This window comes from Danio rerio, chromosome 6 (assembly GCF_049306965.1).
Source record: "Danio rerio strain Tuebingen ecotype United States chromosome 6, GRCz12tu, whole genome shotgun sequence".
Lineage (NCBI taxonomy): Eukaryota > Metazoa > Chordata > Actinopteri > Cypriniformes > Danionidae > Danio > Danio rerio.
This window is the reverse complement of record NC_133181.1, coordinates 49,982,443-50,000,990: the sequence shown is the minus strand read 5'-3', so window position 1 is coordinate 50,000,990 and position 18,548 is coordinate 49,982,443. Positions and strand designations below refer to the sequence as shown.

The 18,548-nt window shown below is 33.5% G+C and overlaps 2 protein-coding genes across 15 annotated transcripts in view; one reads left to right on the top strand and one right to left on the bottom strand.

Moving 5' to 3' along the window:
* im:7151449 overlaps window positions 1-18,548 on the top strand; it is a 264,905-nt gene that overhangs the window by 44,997 nt on the left and 201,360 nt on the right. For 5 of the 14 annotated variants that reach the window (XM_073954561.1, XM_073954549.1, XM_073954554.1 and 2 more), the window contains one exon: window positions 10,985-11,382. The exons of 6 other annotated variants lie outside the window; for them this stretch is intronic. In XM_073954561.1, coding sequence (XP_073810662.1) covers window positions 10,985-11,022 — 38 coding nt within the window. In that variant the 3' untranslated portion in view covers window positions 11,023-11,382. Of the gene's footprint in view, window positions 1-9,336; window positions 9,476-10,984; window positions 11,384-18,548 lie in introns of those variants that run through there. 3 more of the 14 variants (XR_012408199.1, XR_012408198.1, XM_073954551.1) reach the window with 2 other exon arrangements.
* The window catches only part of si:ch211-286o17.1, a 36,658-nt gene continuing 19,605 nt past the window's right edge, over window positions 1,496-18,548 (bottom strand). Inside the window, exons 2-8 of the mRNA XM_002662526.8 lie at window positions 13,891-13,953; window positions 13,158-13,303; window positions 12,972-13,052; window positions 9,707-9,827; window positions 8,300-8,352; window positions 7,727-7,876; window positions 1,496-5,271 (exon numbers count right to left, since the gene is read on the bottom strand). Coding sequence (XP_002662572.1) covers window positions 5,095-5,271; window positions 7,727-7,876; window positions 8,300-8,352; window positions 9,707-9,827; window positions 12,972-13,052; window positions 13,158-13,303; window positions 13,891-13,953 — 791 coding nt within the window. The 3' untranslated portion in view covers window positions 1,496-5,094. The remainder of the gene's footprint in view (window positions 5,272-7,726; window positions 7,877-8,299; window positions 8,353-9,706; window positions 9,828-12,971; window positions 13,053-13,157; window positions 13,304-13,890; window positions 13,954-18,548) is intronic.

Sequence of the window (18,548 nt, the reverse complement as noted above, 5' to 3'; positions counted from 1 at the left end):
ATATATATATATATATATATATATATATATATATATATATATATATATATATATATATATATAAAATGTAGCAACTTAGTTTATTAATTTTTTTTTTAGGATTTCAAGATTTAATTTTCAAAAATTTGAGTACAGTAAACAAACATGAACTACTAAAATCAGCCTTAATCACCGATATTACATTTTAGCATAGTAAAAATTGTTTTAGTTGGAACTTTGGTGAAAAAATTTGAAGTTATGAGAAAAAATATACATAACCCAAAGTGACAACGTTTTTTCAGAGCTTTTTTTGGTGTGTGAGTAAAAATGTGTGTTAGAACTAGGGATGTCCAGATCCGATCACGTGATTGGAAATTGGGCCCGATCACATGGTTTCAGACTTAATCGGAATCAGACGTTACCTCCTGATCAGGACTTGAATATATATGTATATTATATATTCTCAAGTTATGCAGTAGCAGAGTTAGACTTCTTTCATGACACAGAAAAACAGCAACGTGTGCAGCATGTCATTGCAAACTGTGAGATATGTAAACTTGGGATTGCCTGCCAAATGTTTTAAGTTAAGGTGATATTTGTTTTTATATTAGATTTATTGTTATATCTACTGTTGCACTAACGTCCAGAACCAGAAGTAAAGAATTGATGTTTTTATTACTTTATTTTTCAAGCTACTTCACAGAAGTGCTCTGTTTGTTAACTAAGTTGTTGAATTTTTAAATAAAGTGGATTAAATAAAAAAAAGGACTATCCTGGATCTATTTCTTCACTCTTTTTAATTCTTTTTTATGTATTAGTATTTAAGTATCAGATCAGGTTTCGGTATCGGTAGATACTCAAAATCAAATGACTCGAACTCAAGGGCAAAAAAAACCTTGACACTCGGGTATTACATTTTAACATTTTGAAAATTGTTTTGTCCAGAACTTTGGCAAAGAAATTTGAAATTATTTCACAAAATATAACCCAGCGATTACATTTTTTTAGAGCTTTTAGGTGTGCGAGTAAAAATATGTATTGGAACATTTACATCTGCTTACTTCCCCTCATTTTTTAGATAGTTAATTCAGTAGAAATTATTTAAAGATAAATGTGACAACTTGACGTTTATTGAATTTTTCAAGATTTTGATTTATTTTTCTATCATTTACAGTACAGTTAACAAACATAAACCACTAAAATCAGCCTGAAGTACTGATTTTTACATTTTAGCATTGTGAAAATTGTACTATACTGCAAAACTTTGGCAAAGAAATTTAAAATGGTGAGACAAAAAAATATAAGCACCCACTCATATACACACATACTCTTTCACAAAACAATAAACCATCAATAATCTTCATGTTTTACTTCATTTAGGTTTTCTCTTCAAATGATTAACTGAATGTCTAGACTACACACTAAACAAAAAAAAATGTATAAAACAAAATATACTTTGTATAAAAATATAGGCAATTACAAAAATTGTAAAGCTACGATGATTTTTTTGTGTGTGTGTGTGTGTGTGAGAGCTATCCTGTGATAGTGATCGTGTGATGATGACTGTGATTCATCAGCCATTACCATTTACAGTTGAAATCAAAATTATTAACCCCCCTTTAATTTTTTTTTCTTTTTAAATTATTTCCCAAATGATGTTTAACAGAGCAAGGAAATTTTCACAGCATGTCTAATATTTTTTTCTTCTGGAGAAAAAATTATTTGCTTTATTTCAGCTAGAATAAAAGCTGGTTTTATTTTTTAAAAAACATTTTAAGGTAAAAATTATTAGCCCCTTTTAAGCTATATTTTTTCGATAGTCTACAGAACAAACCATCGTTGTACAAAACACTTGCCTAATTACCCTAACTTGCCCATATTAACCTAGTTAAGCCTTTAAATGTCACGTTAAGCTGTATAGAAGTGTCATGAAAAAGATCTAGTCAAATATTATATACTGTCATCATTGCAAAGACAAAATAAATCAGTGATTAGAAATGAATTATTAAAACTATTATGTTTAGAAATGTGTTGAAAAATATCTGCTCTCCGTTTAACAGAAGTTGGGGAAAATAATAAACAGGGGGCTAATAATTCAGGGGGTTTAATAATTCTGACTTCATCTGTAGATAGGTTTGCAAATGTGTTTCCAGAATGCATTTTAGTTGTACCTGAACAATAAGCTACCACTTAAGCATTTTACTTAATTTATAACCCAGTAAAGCATAATGCTACAAATGGCAAAGTCCTGAGTTCAATTTCCAGGGAAGCCATGATTATGTAGTTTGTTTTTTTGAGTTGCTTTAGATGAAAGCATCTGCCAAACGAATACATGTCTGAAATGCACAGAAAACCTTGGACATTAATGAATTGAGTGGCAATTGGAAAATCCTAACATATACAATTGAATATGATTGTATACGTGTTGGAGAAAGGCCATGGTTTGCTAGGTGACAAAAGGCAACTGTGTGTCCTTGATGGAGACTGTTTAAAGCAAACAATAATAAGCAAAAAATTAAGGATGACAAGTTTTCTTTTACATAAACAGTTCATCTATTAGTATTATTGTTAATTTGTGTTTGTTTGCAGCACAGCTTACAAAGTAAAAAAAAAATACATGAAGAAACCATCAATTACTCTCATTTACACCTGTTTTTAAAGGGATAGTTCACCCAAAAACAGAAAATTCTGTCATTTACTCCATCCTGCACTTGTTCTAAACTTATTTGAGTTTCTTTCCTCTGTTAAAAATGAAATGAGGTATTCTGAAGAAAGCTGGGAACCTGTAACCATTTCTAGCAGTCACACAACATCACAATGCTGTGCTAAATCGCGGTATTCGCGTGTAAATTGCCGCGTGAACATTTGAGTTTACTCGATTCATTCGCGCGTCAAACCCCGCTTCATTCGGGCGTGAAATCCGCTTCATTCGCGTGTCTAATTCACTTCAGAACAGACACGGATTCGCGTGATGGGCAGGGCTTCTGTTGGCCCGATGACTGTAGCTTCGTTGCTAAATGGCTAACAAGTATTTTATAAAGAAAATAACAGTGTTTATGTACTTCATGAAGGCTAAAAAACAGCGTCGATAAGTTTAGGACCATGTCTGAGTTCACTACATGCTTTCACAGGTGCATCCAGCTCTGTGAGCTCATAAACTCCTCCAGAAACTGAACCTGGATGACGGAGGCTTTCAGCAGTGCTTCTGACTGAGTCAAGCCCAGTTTGATGACTTGTTGTCGGTGTCGCCTGGAGGATTTCCCCCAGGACACCATCAACAGGTTCTACGTCACAATCACGCCCCCACAAGAGCAAGCTTCTGATTGGTTTACGCGGCGCGAATATCTGCTGAAGTTCAGATTTTCGAATTCGAGAGATTCGGGCGAAACGCTCGTTAAACGCTCAATTCGCCTCTAGCGTATCGCGTTATTCGCATCGCGCCATTTGCGTAATTCGCGTCATTCGCTCTGCGCCATTCACACGTATCACGCCGCAGGATGTCTATTCGCGTGTTTGCATTGACTTAACTTGTAAATCACTCGCGCTTGACATGCGTTCCGCGTCTGGTGTGAACGCAGCATAAGACATATATATTAGGTTAGATGTAGGTTGCAAAGTCAGGTGACCAAAATTCAATGTTTAATCAAAGACGTTATTTTGACATTCAATGTTAACATCAAATGATGTTGATATATGGTTGATTTTAGGTTGTGTTGGAAAGAGACCAAAACCCAACATCGAGTCAACATCTGAAAACAACGTCATATATTCAATTGCTAGGTATAGCAACCAAAATCCAACGTCTGATAGACGGCATACTGGTAACCTCCACACAAGGTCAAGCTGTTACACCATTAGATGTTTATATTTGGATGATTTTAAATTGGATGTTGGATTTTGACATCAACCCAATTTTCATTTCCAAACTAAATGCAAAGTCCCCATGGGTACAACGTCAGTATGACATCAGTGTTTGACATCTTGTGCTTGCTGGGTTGACTTCCATGGTATTTGTTTTCCTACTATGTATGTCAACGGTTACCGTTTTTCAGCTTTCGTCTGAATAGGACTAAAGCAACTCATAAAGCTTTATAATCACTTGAGGGTGAGTAAATATTAAGTAACTTTTCATTTGTGGGTGAACTATCCCTTTAAGATGCATCACTGTCAATTATAAACACAAGTGGATGAAGCTAAAATCAGATTGTACAGTAGTATGTTTTAAACTTGTCCACTTTCACTTGTCCACTTTTTTGAAAATGCTTTAGACTGGATTGCTTTCGTAGCGTGAGCACTTGTATAACCAACCTACAAAAAAAGACCTTGGAGACTGACTGAATGTGATTGTTATGGGATGTATTGTGTAAAATCGCAACAAAACTATAGACTTCATACTTCACTGCCGGAATAGATGGATTATGATTGAAATTGTTCTTTTTTTAGTCGCTTGCTTTCCTGCTGCCTTAATGTAGGTTTGTCCATTCATACGTTTGACGAAGTAAGAAGAGTCCTAACAAAACTCCAAACAAGTGTTAACACCCGAACACAAGTTAAACACCAAATAGAGGCATTGGCCTAACTGGATTTAATAACTGTTATAATCTACATTGTTCATTTTATGATATGTAATTAATTAATTGATGTTAAGAAACATCTGTGTCTCTATGTGCTACTGTATATGAAAAAGCTGTTGAGCATGCTTTTCCAGACTGAAAAGGCATACTTGAAATGTTGGCTCATCTAAATGCACAATGTGAATCCTATTCATTACTTGCAGTTTACAAATTCCTTAAAAAATGATCTATTCTTTGGCACAGAATCTATAAATTTTTGCACTGTTGGAGTCAAAACATATTTAAAATGTTTGATGTTTCTATATACTGCAATAGATGTGGAGTTATTCAGCATTTCAAGCACAACTGGAGCAGATTTGCTTCTTTTATCTCTCAGTTTTACATAAAAGAGCTACCCAGAGATCAGTCTTTCTTGTACTTTCATCATTGTTTTCCTCAGCACCATCGTCTCTGTTGCAGTTTTTACCACATCAAGTGTTGTTGTGTGTATGATAACTCTTTTTTTTGTTTGTTTATTGGTCTGATGTTGACTCTGATCCTATTACATGGGAGTATCTGCCACCTGTGTCTGGGTGGCATTGTGTCCGTTGGTGGGTGGCGAGTCTGGAGATTCTCCATTGATGATGGGCTTGTCCAGAGGTTCTTGTTGAGGCAGAGGAGCCACAGACAGCAGTGTGTTGCCTTGGTTTTCTTGGTCCACTTGGAAAGAGTCCTCAGCCTTTATGGAGACAACAGACATTAGATATACAGATGAAGTCAGAATTATTGACCTTATTCTCCGCAGACAAGCGGGCGCTGCCATTTGAATCTTTTTGGGACGAGACTTCTGGTCTCATTCACTTCCATTCATTTTTAGACATTAAAAACTGCTCGTTTCGCTGTTTGATGTTGCAAACTGATATTTCCTTGTTATATTATTCTACTTGGACTGTATAGTCATGCAAACATTTGTTTGTAGAGCAAGTAGTTTGACCGTTTTTTGCCGTTTATTATTCCTTGTCATTTCTCCCATTGGCGACTGAAACGGAAGTTCTAAGACAATCGCGAAAACAGTCGCACTTCCGCATTTTAGAATAAGGTCAATTAGCCCCCCTGTATATTTTATTCCTCATTTTCTGTTTAATCGTGAGAAGAAGATTGAAAGAACACATTTTAAAAAATTATAGTTTTAATAACTAATTTCTAATTACTGATTTCTATTATCTTTGCCATAATGACAATACATAATATTTTACTAGATATTTTTCAAGATACTAATATTCAGCTTAAAGTGACATTTAAAGGCATAACTAGGTTAGTCCGGTAAGTCAAGGCTGATTTATACTTCTGCGTCAAGAGCACGAGTATGCTCCGGCACAGCCTTCACATGGTCGCGTAGCCCTCGCTGTGGCTGACGCGCACCTCTCAAAAAATGTAACCACATGTTGCAGCGACGCATAGCGCAAGCTCTGTGATTGGTTGGCTTGGTACCAATGATGAGCGCGGGCTGTGCTGAGAGCCGGAAACCCGTTGGAGCGAGTGTTTACATGGGTCGAGTCCAGCGGCATAGCGGATTGGCTCGTCAGAACCCTCAAAACCCAAATGTTGTTTAAGGGGGCTAATATTATTGACATTAAAATGGTAAAAACTGCTTTTTCTACACTAAAAACTTGATTAGAATTTTAAATACAATCAGCTTAAGGACATTTTTGAGTTCACTCAACTTAAACCGAGTCAAGTGGAGTACTTGGGTTAAAAGTTGAGTCAACTCAAAAAGCTCTACAGCAAGTTGCTTTACAATTTTGAGTTGTCAACTTTTTTTCAGTGTAACCAAAGAAAAAAAAAAAAAAAAAAAAAAAATATATATATATATATATATATATATATATATATATATATATATATATATATATATATATATAAAATAGGAAATACTGTGAAAAAAAACTCATTGCTCTGTTAAACATAAATTGGGGAATTATTTGAAAAATAAAAAATATAATAATTATGACTTCAGCTGTGCTAGCCCTTGTAAAAAAACAAAAGGTAATGTTCTTAAAGAGATATGTCACCCTAAAGTAAAAATTATGTCCTTATTTACTGTTCTTCATTCTGCTGAACACAAAAGAAAATATTTTGAAAAATGCTAGAAACCTGAAACTATTGAATATGGTTATAGTCGTCAAAATATTTTATTTTGTGTTTAAATAAATAAAGTCAAACAGGTTTGGAACAAGTAAAAAGTGTGTAAATGATGACAAAATATTAAATTTTGAGTGAACCATTCTTTTAAAGGGACAGTTCATCCAAAAGTTTATATTTACTAACTATTTACCCACCCTCAAGTGTTTTCAAAGCTTTAAGAGTTTTGAAGAAAACTATTTTCTATATGTTTAAAGCTAAAAGAATTTATTTAATATTTTGTACAATTTAATGTACATTACATTGATTTATGGTTAGTTTGATGTAATTAATGTTATAAGTATAGTAACTTGAGATGTAATGTGAAAAATGTTATACTTGATTAGGATTTAAGCTGTAGGTTGTTATTTAATATTACATTTAAAATGTATATATTTTAAATGTGGTAAATATCATTAAAAATGTAAAAATAAAATATAAATATATTTAAATATATTAAACATGGTTGAAAGCGGCACTCAATTATTTGCATGAATGCTAACTTTGTACGATTCATTCAGTTGTAGGTCAAGGTAAACTATTTATATGGAACCGTAAAACAACATGAATGTTGACCAAAGTGCTTCACTAACATAACAACAAAGTTTTAAAATTAAAAAATATATTTTTAAAAATCTGTATAATCAATGACTCAAAAAATCTGTATAATCTGTATAATCAATCAAATCAATTCACATAAAAAAAAACTAATTTATAGAGAGAAACATGTATATGTTTTGACTGATTAAATAATAATAATAAAAAAAACCTTCATGTAGATGAAGCTTGAATTTCTAGAAGTAATGCATAGTAAATAGTTGTTGTAAATAGTGTGCATTAAAGTGTCTGGAAAAAAAAAAACACTGCATTTAGTTTGCATTTCAGTATTTTAGCTTTATATTTCCATAATCTTTTTAAAAATATAGCAAAGTGCACTTTGTTTCCTCGCAGCCTCCATCTGAAACATTTGGTATTTTAGACACTGCTCAGAGATTAGTCAGCCTCGCACTCACCAGTCGCATCCCTTTTGATTTCCCTCGATGAGTCTTCAGAATGTATCCAGCAATTAGCAAAGCAGCGAGAAGCAAACCCGCTATCAGAATAGAGATCAGGACAATTTTGGAGCGTTGGCCCATGTTAGCCACTGCTTCGTCTACATTCACCTAGACACAAACAAATAAGTTTACTTTTATGAGTTGCATCTTCGTTTTTACGTGAATTAAGTGGAATTAAGTTTGTGTAAACATCATAGCGTGTGTTTATTTGATTTGCCAGCACAGCTATTCACCTCATAATGAGTTACAGCCTCACCCAAACTAAATCCTAAACTAAACCACATGGTAAAATATGCCATGTTTTTGATTCTGAGGCCTAACAGGGTGTGCATATTATTCACATAGACTGGAATCTGGGAGTAACGCTTTATTACACCACTGCTATGCAAAATCCTGATAGCAGATGTACAGGCTACATTTACTTTCCTTTATTTCATGCTTGATTTTAAGAGTAATATCATTTTGTACACTTTACGTCCTCTCTTTTTTTACACTTCATATTAATGACATGATATGGATTTCAGTGCTCACCTTATCTGTAATGTTGTCGATGTTGAACTTCCCAGCCATTCCTTTAGGATCATCTTCATGACAAGAGAGAATGACAGATTTTAGTCTGATTGATTTCTTTACAGCACTGCATGCAAGATATTTAACATGCTCCAACAAAATATTACATTGTATGGCAATTTAAAGCAGAAAGTTCTGTTTGGAGTTTAATGAATCCTTTGTAATAGCCATGACTGTCCACAAACCAACAGCAGAGAGCTTCTGTTTTACCTGTTGAGTTGATCAAAACAGCTGTGCCTAATGAATATGGTAATTAGGATACTTTATTTTATTTTTGGAACAGGACTGTTTGCAATTATATAGATCTTTGGATTTTCCCATAGACTGACAGTTTGCAAAAGGTATGAATAATTTTGGCGATAAAGATTTTAGGTCAAACAAATGGTTAAATTCACTAAAGTAAGGTCTTGTAGGTCTTAAATAAATTTAATTGCGTCTCAATTTTCCTTTGTCTGTGTAAATCTACCCAATCGGAATGTTTAACAAAAGTTACATTCAACTCAAATTAAATAATTTACATAATAATTGATAATTTACTCAATCTAGCCATATGGTTTGATTATCTTCCTTACAATAAGGTTTGTTTAAAATTCTCTATGAATTTAGCTGTCTGCTGAGGGCACTGATCTGGACACACTGTTGTGCATAAATTTAGTTTATCCTTTTTTAAACTTGTCTTTTTTTAATTATATGTAGATAACTAGAGTTTGCTTATTTTTACACTTTATTTAAATATGTGGCTAAAATAACTTAATTTGAACTATAATATGGCTGGTAAAAATCATTTCCACTGGCAGTTAGAAAAAACCCTTACCGTTTTGCTCTGTTTATGTCAGAAATTTAATTCATGATGGTCTTAAAAAGTCTTAAATTTGACTTATTTAACACAGAATCCCTGTGTTCAAATGTAAATAAAAGCTGAGAAATACATTCACTGTTGACCTTATTACAGTAGGTACACCTTATTAGTACTGAGTTGGACTCTTTTGTTCCCTCAGAGCTGCCTTGGTTTAAACTGCAGCAGATCGTCTTGACCATGTTTACATGCCAAAATCCACTGAGCTGCTGCCATGTGATTGGCTGATTAGGAATTTGCGTTAACAAGCAGGTGGACAAATGTATCTAATAAAGTGGCCGGTGAGTGTATATATATTATTTTTACCACAATAATCCCTCTTAAACATTTGACAGATAGATAGATAGATAGATAGATATAGATAGATAGATAGATAGATAGATAGATAGATAGATAGATAGATAGATAGATAGATAGATAGATAGATAGATAGATAGATAGATAGATAGATAGATAGATAGATAGATAGATAGATAGATAGATAGATAGATAGATAAGAGTACAATTCAAACCTTCAATGCTGTCTCCATAAACAATGACCTCATCAGTGTTGTCTATCTGATAGATTTCAAGTTTGCAGTCTTCACCACAGAGAACGTCTAGAACATACTGTATCTTGGCTTTAGTCTCTTCCTATGGGATGAAATGGATTTTGTATTAAAAGATTTGTAATAAATGTAGGACACTTAAAAGATTTATATAAAATATGTACAGTATAGTCAAATATGTATTAAATGTTAACACAAGGAAAATAAATCGGAGGGATGCATTAAGCCTTTTCTCGTTTCCCCCTCTTGTTCTCATATTTCCGTCTTTCCTGGAATGTGGTGTAATGTGATGCCTGTATGTTCAGGTTTTCTCTCATAGCAACAGCCTCTCTTTCCCAAGAATCACAGTTCTCCAAGGAAACATTGGCGAACTGAGGAATTCAGAAATTCCAAACTATACAAATATTGTTAATAAACTATAAGAAAACAATCAAGGTGTATATATGTATTGTAAAGCTTTATAACAATGTTGTTAATATGACGCTTATATTTCAATACAATATTTCACTTACATTGTTTCTTTAGTTTGCTAAATTTCTTTCTTTCATTCATTTTTTTCTTTCTATTATTTTCTTTCTTTCTATCTTTCTTTCTATCTTTCTTTCTATCTTTCTTTCTTTCTTTCTTTCTTTCTTTCTTTCTTTCTTTCCTTCCTTTTTTCCTTCATTCCTTTTCTTCCATTTTTTCTTTCTTTCCTTCTTTTTTTCTTTTCTTTCTTCTTCTTTCATTTTTTTATTTTTTATTTCTTTCTTAATTTTCTTTCATGTCAAATTCTTTTTAAATATTTGCTGATATCTTGAAAAACCATTTTGGTTCCTCCATTTAAGCTTTCAGTGGTAGTTCTTTTAAGAAACTTTAGCATCCAAGGAACAATTCAATTCATAAAAAGGTTCCTTACAGTGGGGGGGGATGTGTTTATACTAATAAGAGTTCTTTAAAGTATGAAAAAAATAGCTTAAAGAACTTTCACAAACATGGTTCTTCTACAGCATCACAGCAAAAAACCCAGTTTTGGATCTTGATTTTAGAGTGTTTGAAAACCCCATTGAGTAAAGTTAAAGTTTTTTATGGGACCACTGATTCCAATAAATGATCTTTATTTTTTAAGATGCACACAACCTCTTGAGATGTGTTTTTTCTGTTTTGTACAGTAGTAGATACACTTGTACTAAATACTTCATTCTTCATACTCTTTACTGGCTCTGAAACTGAACCTAGAGGCCCGTGTGTGTGTTTTGGCAGAGTTCCTGGTGTGGATTGTGAACTGCCGCCGCCCATAGTGTGTAATGGAATGCCATTGATGTGCAGCCACAAGAGTCCGCCTCCGTGACTGGTCCACCCAACCAAACCTTAGCACAAACACATGAGCCTCTCTATAGGCCAGATTATAAAAAGACTTCAGTATCTTATATCAGAACTGGCAAAAAGAAGACAAATCTGATAGTCTGTCTATTGTTTGTCTTGTGTTTTATTCTTCATTATGCTGATCGTTTTTCATTGTTGGTTTTCTGAAAGCTAATGTTGGCTTTTCTGAAATATTGCTGTAATTAATAGAAAATATGATTAATCTGTGCGTAGCATTATTTTAAAATTTTTAATTCATTGTAGTCATTAATTAAAATAGCTTCTCTTTCCCCTTCAATGTCATCTCTATTCTTATGACAAACATATGAGATCGACCAATAGCAAACCACATTGATTTAGTCCTAATAGACAGTGCACTCAAATTCATAATTCTTTATCCTTCATAACAAACTGAAATATTGTTACTGTGTTTGATATTATTATCATTGTTAATATTTATCAAATTTTATTATGTTTTTTAATTTTCAATAATCTATATTGTATAAGTGTAATTATGCAATATTTTTATCATACTGATGCAACAAATACTGCTGAAAAAGTAAAAGTGAATTTTAAAAATAAAATTATTTTACTTGATTATAAATTAGTATATAAACATGATTAAAAGTATAGGGCAAAACACATTTGATGCTTTATTTTATATCAAATAAGGTAAGCTTTGTTAAGAATAAGAGATTTAGATATTAAATATTAAAAGTAAAATGGCATGTTAAAAATATATTACTGGCCCAAAACTGCCAGTATGCAAATTTTTTATTGATTATATTTTATAAAAAAATTCACAATTTGGTTATATATTTACAGAGCGACATGGTGGCGCAGTGGGTAGCACAATCGCCTCACAGCAAGAAGGTTGCCTGGCTGGGTCAGTTGGCATTTCTGTGTGGAGTTTGTATGTTCTCCCCATGTTGACGTGGGTTTCCTCCGGTTGCTCCGGTTTCCCCCACAGTCCAAAGACATGCACTATAAGTGAATTGAATGAACTAAATTGGAAAGTGTATAGTGTTTGTTTTGTTTTTTTCTTTTTTAAATATTTCCCAAATAATGTTTAACAGAGCAAGGAAATTTCCACAGTATGTAATAATATTGTTACTTCTGAAGAAAGTCTTATTTGTTTTATTTCGGTTAGAATAAAAGCAGTTTTTAATTATTTATGAAACATTTTAAGGACAAAATTATTAGCCTCTTTAAGCAAATTTTTTTTCTGACTGTCTTCAGAACAAACCACTGTTATACAATAACTTGTCTAATTACCTCAACCTGCCTAATTAACATAATTAACCTAGTTAAGCCTTTAAATGTCAATTTAAGCTGTATAGAAGTGTCTTAAAATATCTAGTCAAATATTATTTGCTGTCATTATGGCAAATATAAAATAGATTAGAAATGAGTTATAAAAACTTTTATGTTTAGAAATGTGTTTAAAAAATTAATCTCTCCGTTAAACAGAAATTGGGGACAAGAATAAACGGGGGCTAAAAATTTAAGGGGCTAATAATTCTGACTTTAACTGTGTATATATGCGTATATGTTTTCATACATTTTATTTTCATATAGAGTGAAATATTATGTTGACATTCTAATCTCATTCCTGAGAATAATTTATAATCTACATACATTTAGATTTTGCACTACCATTTAACTACAGATTTCATTTATGTTTTTGTCAACCAGGGCACAAATATACTTGCAACCAACTTTCTAATTGACTGAAGTCTCTGTGAACTACAGGTCTACATTGCTGTATAAATCAGAAAACTTGCACATTTACATCTACATTCTTAATTTTTTGCCTTTTTAAACTATAGCCAATGCTGAAACACCCCCCCCCCCCCCCCCAATTATCACGGAATAAAACACTTACACATGTGGAGGAGGCCTTTAGTTTCAGCAGCACATCATGTTTGTATTGCTCTGGTTTTTTATCCACACAGACCACATTGCTCTGCAAAATAAATGACAGAATAAGACAGAAAGAGTTCTCAACCTAAAATATGAAGTATGCTTTCTTATAAACTGTACATTGAGGTCAGTGTCTGAAGTTGTATACCTTTGAAGTGACACTGTGTTTTTCAGGCTGGACTGTGTTGCTGGTTTTGGTACGTTGAGTTGAGTGAGCCTCACTGCTGCCATTTACTGCGGGTGTTGAATCGTTTATGAACGTGGGAAAAATGATAATCTGCATCTGAGAGGTATCTTCACGAAAATGAAAAAAATATACTTGTTAAAAAAGGGAGAGCTAGTTATTCTCAAAGATAGACTTCCTCAAAATGACTTTAATTATTGACAGGTTGAAATTACTTTGTGTAAATTATATTAAAACTGAAATTAAATCGCAAACATTTTAAGGAATGAAACTGCAAGTTTACGGAGCGAGATGTGCAAGCTGCAAGTACATCATTAAATAAAATGTAATGTAAAACTAAAGCAAAAAATAAATTACTAAATAAAAATATTCATTTTGTCCACATTTGTAAGTGGGACTGCCAAATGATTAAATGTTAATGTAACATGGATTATATTTAATTTATTCAAACTACATGAACTGTATTGCCATTTAAAACATCATCTTCATTTAAAAAAATACCTAGTCCATTTTCTGACTTGTTTGGTAGATAATAATGTTGTATACATTCATTATATTAATAAGGCATAATAATGAAAGTCAAATAAAAGGCTAAAAGTTCAAATTAATATCTTTAAATACAAAGCATGCTCAGATGGGTATTATAGCACCTTAATTCATCAATACATTTTTATTTTATTAACCAGGTGTTTATTACCTTTAGGTGTCGTAATAAGTAGATCACCATCCCCACGCACAGCTCTTTCTTCACAAATCACACCTGTAACAAAGGGTAAACCATTTTTCAATATAATGTGACTTTCCTGTCCAAATTTTCAACATGTTATATTCCCACATTTTAATATTATCTCAAACCTATACTTTCTGCTTAAGAATAAAAACAAATAAACTTAAATCTGTGCTCCAAAGCATTTATGGCCGCATTTACTCTGCACTGTTCAAGTGACTCAATTTCGATTTAAAAAAAAAAAAAATTTTCCCCATGCGGCACAGATCGGATATGGCCCATGTACGTGCAAGCATGAAAAAATCACATGGATTCCGATTTAATCAAATAAGATTCAGGCCTTGTTCATATGTGGAAATTTATCCGATATGAATCGGATCTGTGTTCTTGTGTCTGCAGTGTAAGCAGGTAGATCGGATTTTCATCTGTCATCTGTCTATGAGTAGCGCGTCATTAACAACCGTGGCGAATTACCTCAAGTCAAAACTTTTTTCAGAACAAACTTTAGCAGAGTCCCAAACCTTAAATCTCATACACGAGGACTTAAACAGCTTTTATGTTGTCATATAGCACAGGTATTTAAGCATGTTAACGAGAGAGAGAGAGAGAGAGAGAGCGCAATGTCCGCCATGTAACCAATATAAACTAATATAAAACTAGTGCATACATCATGTGCATAAATCACACCATGGACATTACATTAAGATGCCTAAAGGTTTAAAAAAGACTATATATCAAAAGAAGGACAAATGAGAACCTTTCTGTCGTAAACTATAGTAAAACAGCTTGTCAAAAGCTGCAAACAAATTACATACAGGAATATAGAAAATAGCACTCTTTAATTATCAGCTGTTAGTCAGCGCCCGCTCTTTTTTCCCCTGGTCATTGCACCTTTGCTGTGTGCTGTGTAAATGCAGACAATCGAATACGAGTCACTTTAAAAAGATGATGTAAGCAGGTCATCAAAAAAAACGGATACAGTCACAAAAGCTTGTTGACCATCAAGATCTGCAGTGTAAATGCAGCCTAAGAGTCACCACTATCTAAGTTGTAAGTGTAATTTTAATTGTATTACAACTACTGCATGAATGTGATTTAGTACCATAGCATTGTAAAAAAAAAGATCAACACTGATTACTAAAGCACAACTAAGGCTCATTAGGATTAATAACCTGGACTATAAACACAGCACACACACTCCTTTGCTGAGTCTTGAACTGTGAGCACTTCTAAGCGTTTCCTTGACCTGATTTCTGTGGTTTTTGACCTTTGCTTTGTTTATTGTTTTATGTTGTTTTGCCAACTGTCCTAACCATTCGCCTGTTGTTCTGACCATTCTTTGGATTACAAATATCAATGGTCTCAAATACAATTCCTGGAGGGCCGCAGCTCAGCACAGTTTAGCTTTTACCACCTCCAACTCATACCTGCTTAATAGTCTATAGTAGTCTTGTTTAGTTGGATCAGCTGTGTTTGATTAGGGTTGGACCACAACTGTGCAGACCTGCGGCCCTCCAGGAGCAAAAATTGAGACCTATCATCTATATGCTCCAGTTTGCTGCTGTTTTGACCATTGCCTGCTTAACTATTCTGTTTAATAAAGCAGCACGGAGCTCACCTTCATGGCCAACCACATCTATTGCAGTTATATTACATTTGTTACTTTATTATATTCATCAAATACATTAAGCTTTGGTGAGAATAGATCAAACAATAGAGCACAATAAAACAAATCTTGCAGGGCAAAACGAGCAGCACGTATTGTACCTCACACCTACAACAACTTAACATCATATTAACTTTTAGAAACATTTAATCCAGAAAGACATTTTGTTTGATATTAACAGTGTTGGGTAAGTTAATTTAAGTAAGTAATAGATTACAAATTACTGACTACTACTGAAAAAATTGTTACCTGATTACATTATAGATTACTAATTACTTTACTTCGAAGTTTCTTTCAAAACATATAAAATAAACCTATAAAAATACAAAATAGACTGCAGCTCTTTCAGTAATTTAATATTTACTGAAAAACATTACAATGGGTTTAACACAGCAGCTTGACATATTCAAAAGACTTAAGTTCACCCAAAATTAAAAAATTCTCTCATCATCCACGTTTTTTTTTTTGTACTGAAAAGAAGACACAAAGAAAACTGGATACTTGTAGTAATTCACATCCATATTATCAAAAAGCAGTGCAGTGTTTGGGTATTCTGTGTCTTTCTGAGGCAATTAGTCTACTGAAATGTGTATATTGCATACAAAGTATGAAGCTGATCGATCAGTTCTTGTCGCATGACTTGCGTTTTTCAATTGGTGCGCCTGGAAAGTGTGAGTGTGCGAAATATGTGCTCTATTCAGAATAACGAACTTGCGCATGCAAAAGATGCGGTTATATGAATGGACCCATAAGCAGCTACACTTCATTCAGGATACCCATTCACTCCCGATCCTGCACAAAAATCCAATTTAGTCTGTTTAAGCTGAGTTGGGCCGATGTGATTTTGGGCGCTGGTGTCCTCCCTGGTGACAAGTGTTGACGAAATGCTTTCTGTTCAAGTGCTTGAACAAGTTGCAGTCGAAAGTTTTTTAAAGACTGGACATAGACTATTTCACAGCAACATTTTTGTTTTTACGCTCAATGAAATCAAAGTACTGTCTGTATTTCCACTTGAAGAAGCAACCACACTCGTCAGCAGCTATTTCTGCATTCTCTCCCGCATTTTAAGTACATACTTATTACTTGACATTGCAGCGTAAGACCTGATTTAAAAAAAAAAAAAATTTAAAAACTATTATTTGTAATGCAAGTAATACAATTACATTGATTTTAGTAATTATAATGAAATTACACAAATTTAAAAAGTAATTTGTTACATTACTACCTTCCTCAAAAATGTAAGTAGATTACAGTATTGTCGATTGCATTACACCTAACACTGGGTATTAATGTTAGGTAATATTGTTAATTATTTATTTAGTTAATATCATTCAGCTGTAAAACATACATGCTGTAAATCATAAATTTAAATATTGTCACAATAATCTGGCATCGGCTCCATAGATTTAAAACCCCACAATCATCTGAGGGAAATTACTGTACTCTAGTTGCTTTCTACCTTTATCGCCAACAAGCATTGTATGATTTAAAAAGATACTTGTGATAAAAGCTGACACACTGATGGTGCATCTGAAATCGCATACTTTTAATATCAGAAAACAGTATGTGAGATGAGTAGCATGTTCAAATTCTTAGTATCGGAAAAACAAGAGAGATTTGGAAATGTGCAATCAGAGTATTTTTTTTTATAGGGATGAAGAATATATTGTTTGAGCATCGCAACGTATGTATCTCCAATAGTCACATAAAAGGATTAGATAATTTATTAAATATTAAAATGTAAAGACATTGATTTATAATATTGTATATTATGTGTTATTTCAAGTTTTAATGTTACAATGTTCTATGTGAATACTCTCATGCAGCGTTCACACCAGATGCGGAAGAAGCGTCAAGTACAAGTGATTTACATGTTAAGTCCATGCAAAGGCGCGAATGGACATCCTGCGGTGGGAGTGAGGCGGCGCGAATGACATGATTCACATGAATGAAGTGGTGGGAGTTTTGTGCGATTGACGTGCGAATGACACTAGTTGGAAAAATCTGAACTTCAATAGACATTCTCGCCACATTAACCAATCAGGAGCTTTCTCTTGTAGGGGAGTGCTTATGTAGCAGTGCCTGTTGTTGGTGTTCCAGGGGGAAATCCTCCTGCCGACACCAACAACAGTTGATCAAACTGAGCTCGGCTCAGTCGAAAGCTTCCATCATACAGGTTAAGTTTCAGGAGGAGTTTATGAGCTCACAAAGCTGGGTGCACCTCTGAAAGGATCTAGTGCACTCAGACACGGCTTGACTCTGTTTTTAAGCCTTCATAAATCACATAAACACAGTTATTCCCTCAATAAAATCTCAAAAAGTAGTATGTGATTTTAGATGCATAATGAATGATCTGTTTGAGTAAAATGGGTCTTATTACCGTGAACACAGGACAGCATTAGTCACCCTCTGTCTTGTTTGCGAAGTCATCATTGCCTTTCCCATACTAATCTTAATAAACTAGTCTACATATGGCGCGTGATAGTCTTGGTTGAAAAACCGCACACTGCAGCACGCAATGACGAAAAATAGATTGAATGTATCAAAAAGGCGCTCAAATTAATCGTGCCAACAAACACATTAAAACGAAAGCAACGAGCCCGATTTTAAAATGTAAGGAGTAGAAAGTACAGATATTTGTGGAAAAATGTAGGAAATAAAATTGACAAGTTGTCAAATAAATTAATAGTGGAGTAAAGAACTGATACCAGAAAAATCTACTTAAGTACAGTAATTAAGTTTTTGTACTTCGTGACTTCCCATCTCTGCTGATTTACTGTATATCCAAATCCCATTAATATTACTCTCATTCATATAATATAGAAGATACTTTTCTAATGGTCATGATGTATTGGATGCAGTTTGAGTCTGGCTGGAAAACCTCTTTTGAAATATTACTTAAGTTTCTAGTCCTGGTTTAACTGGAGAGCTGAGTGGCAAAGTATCTGACTGTGTTTAATTG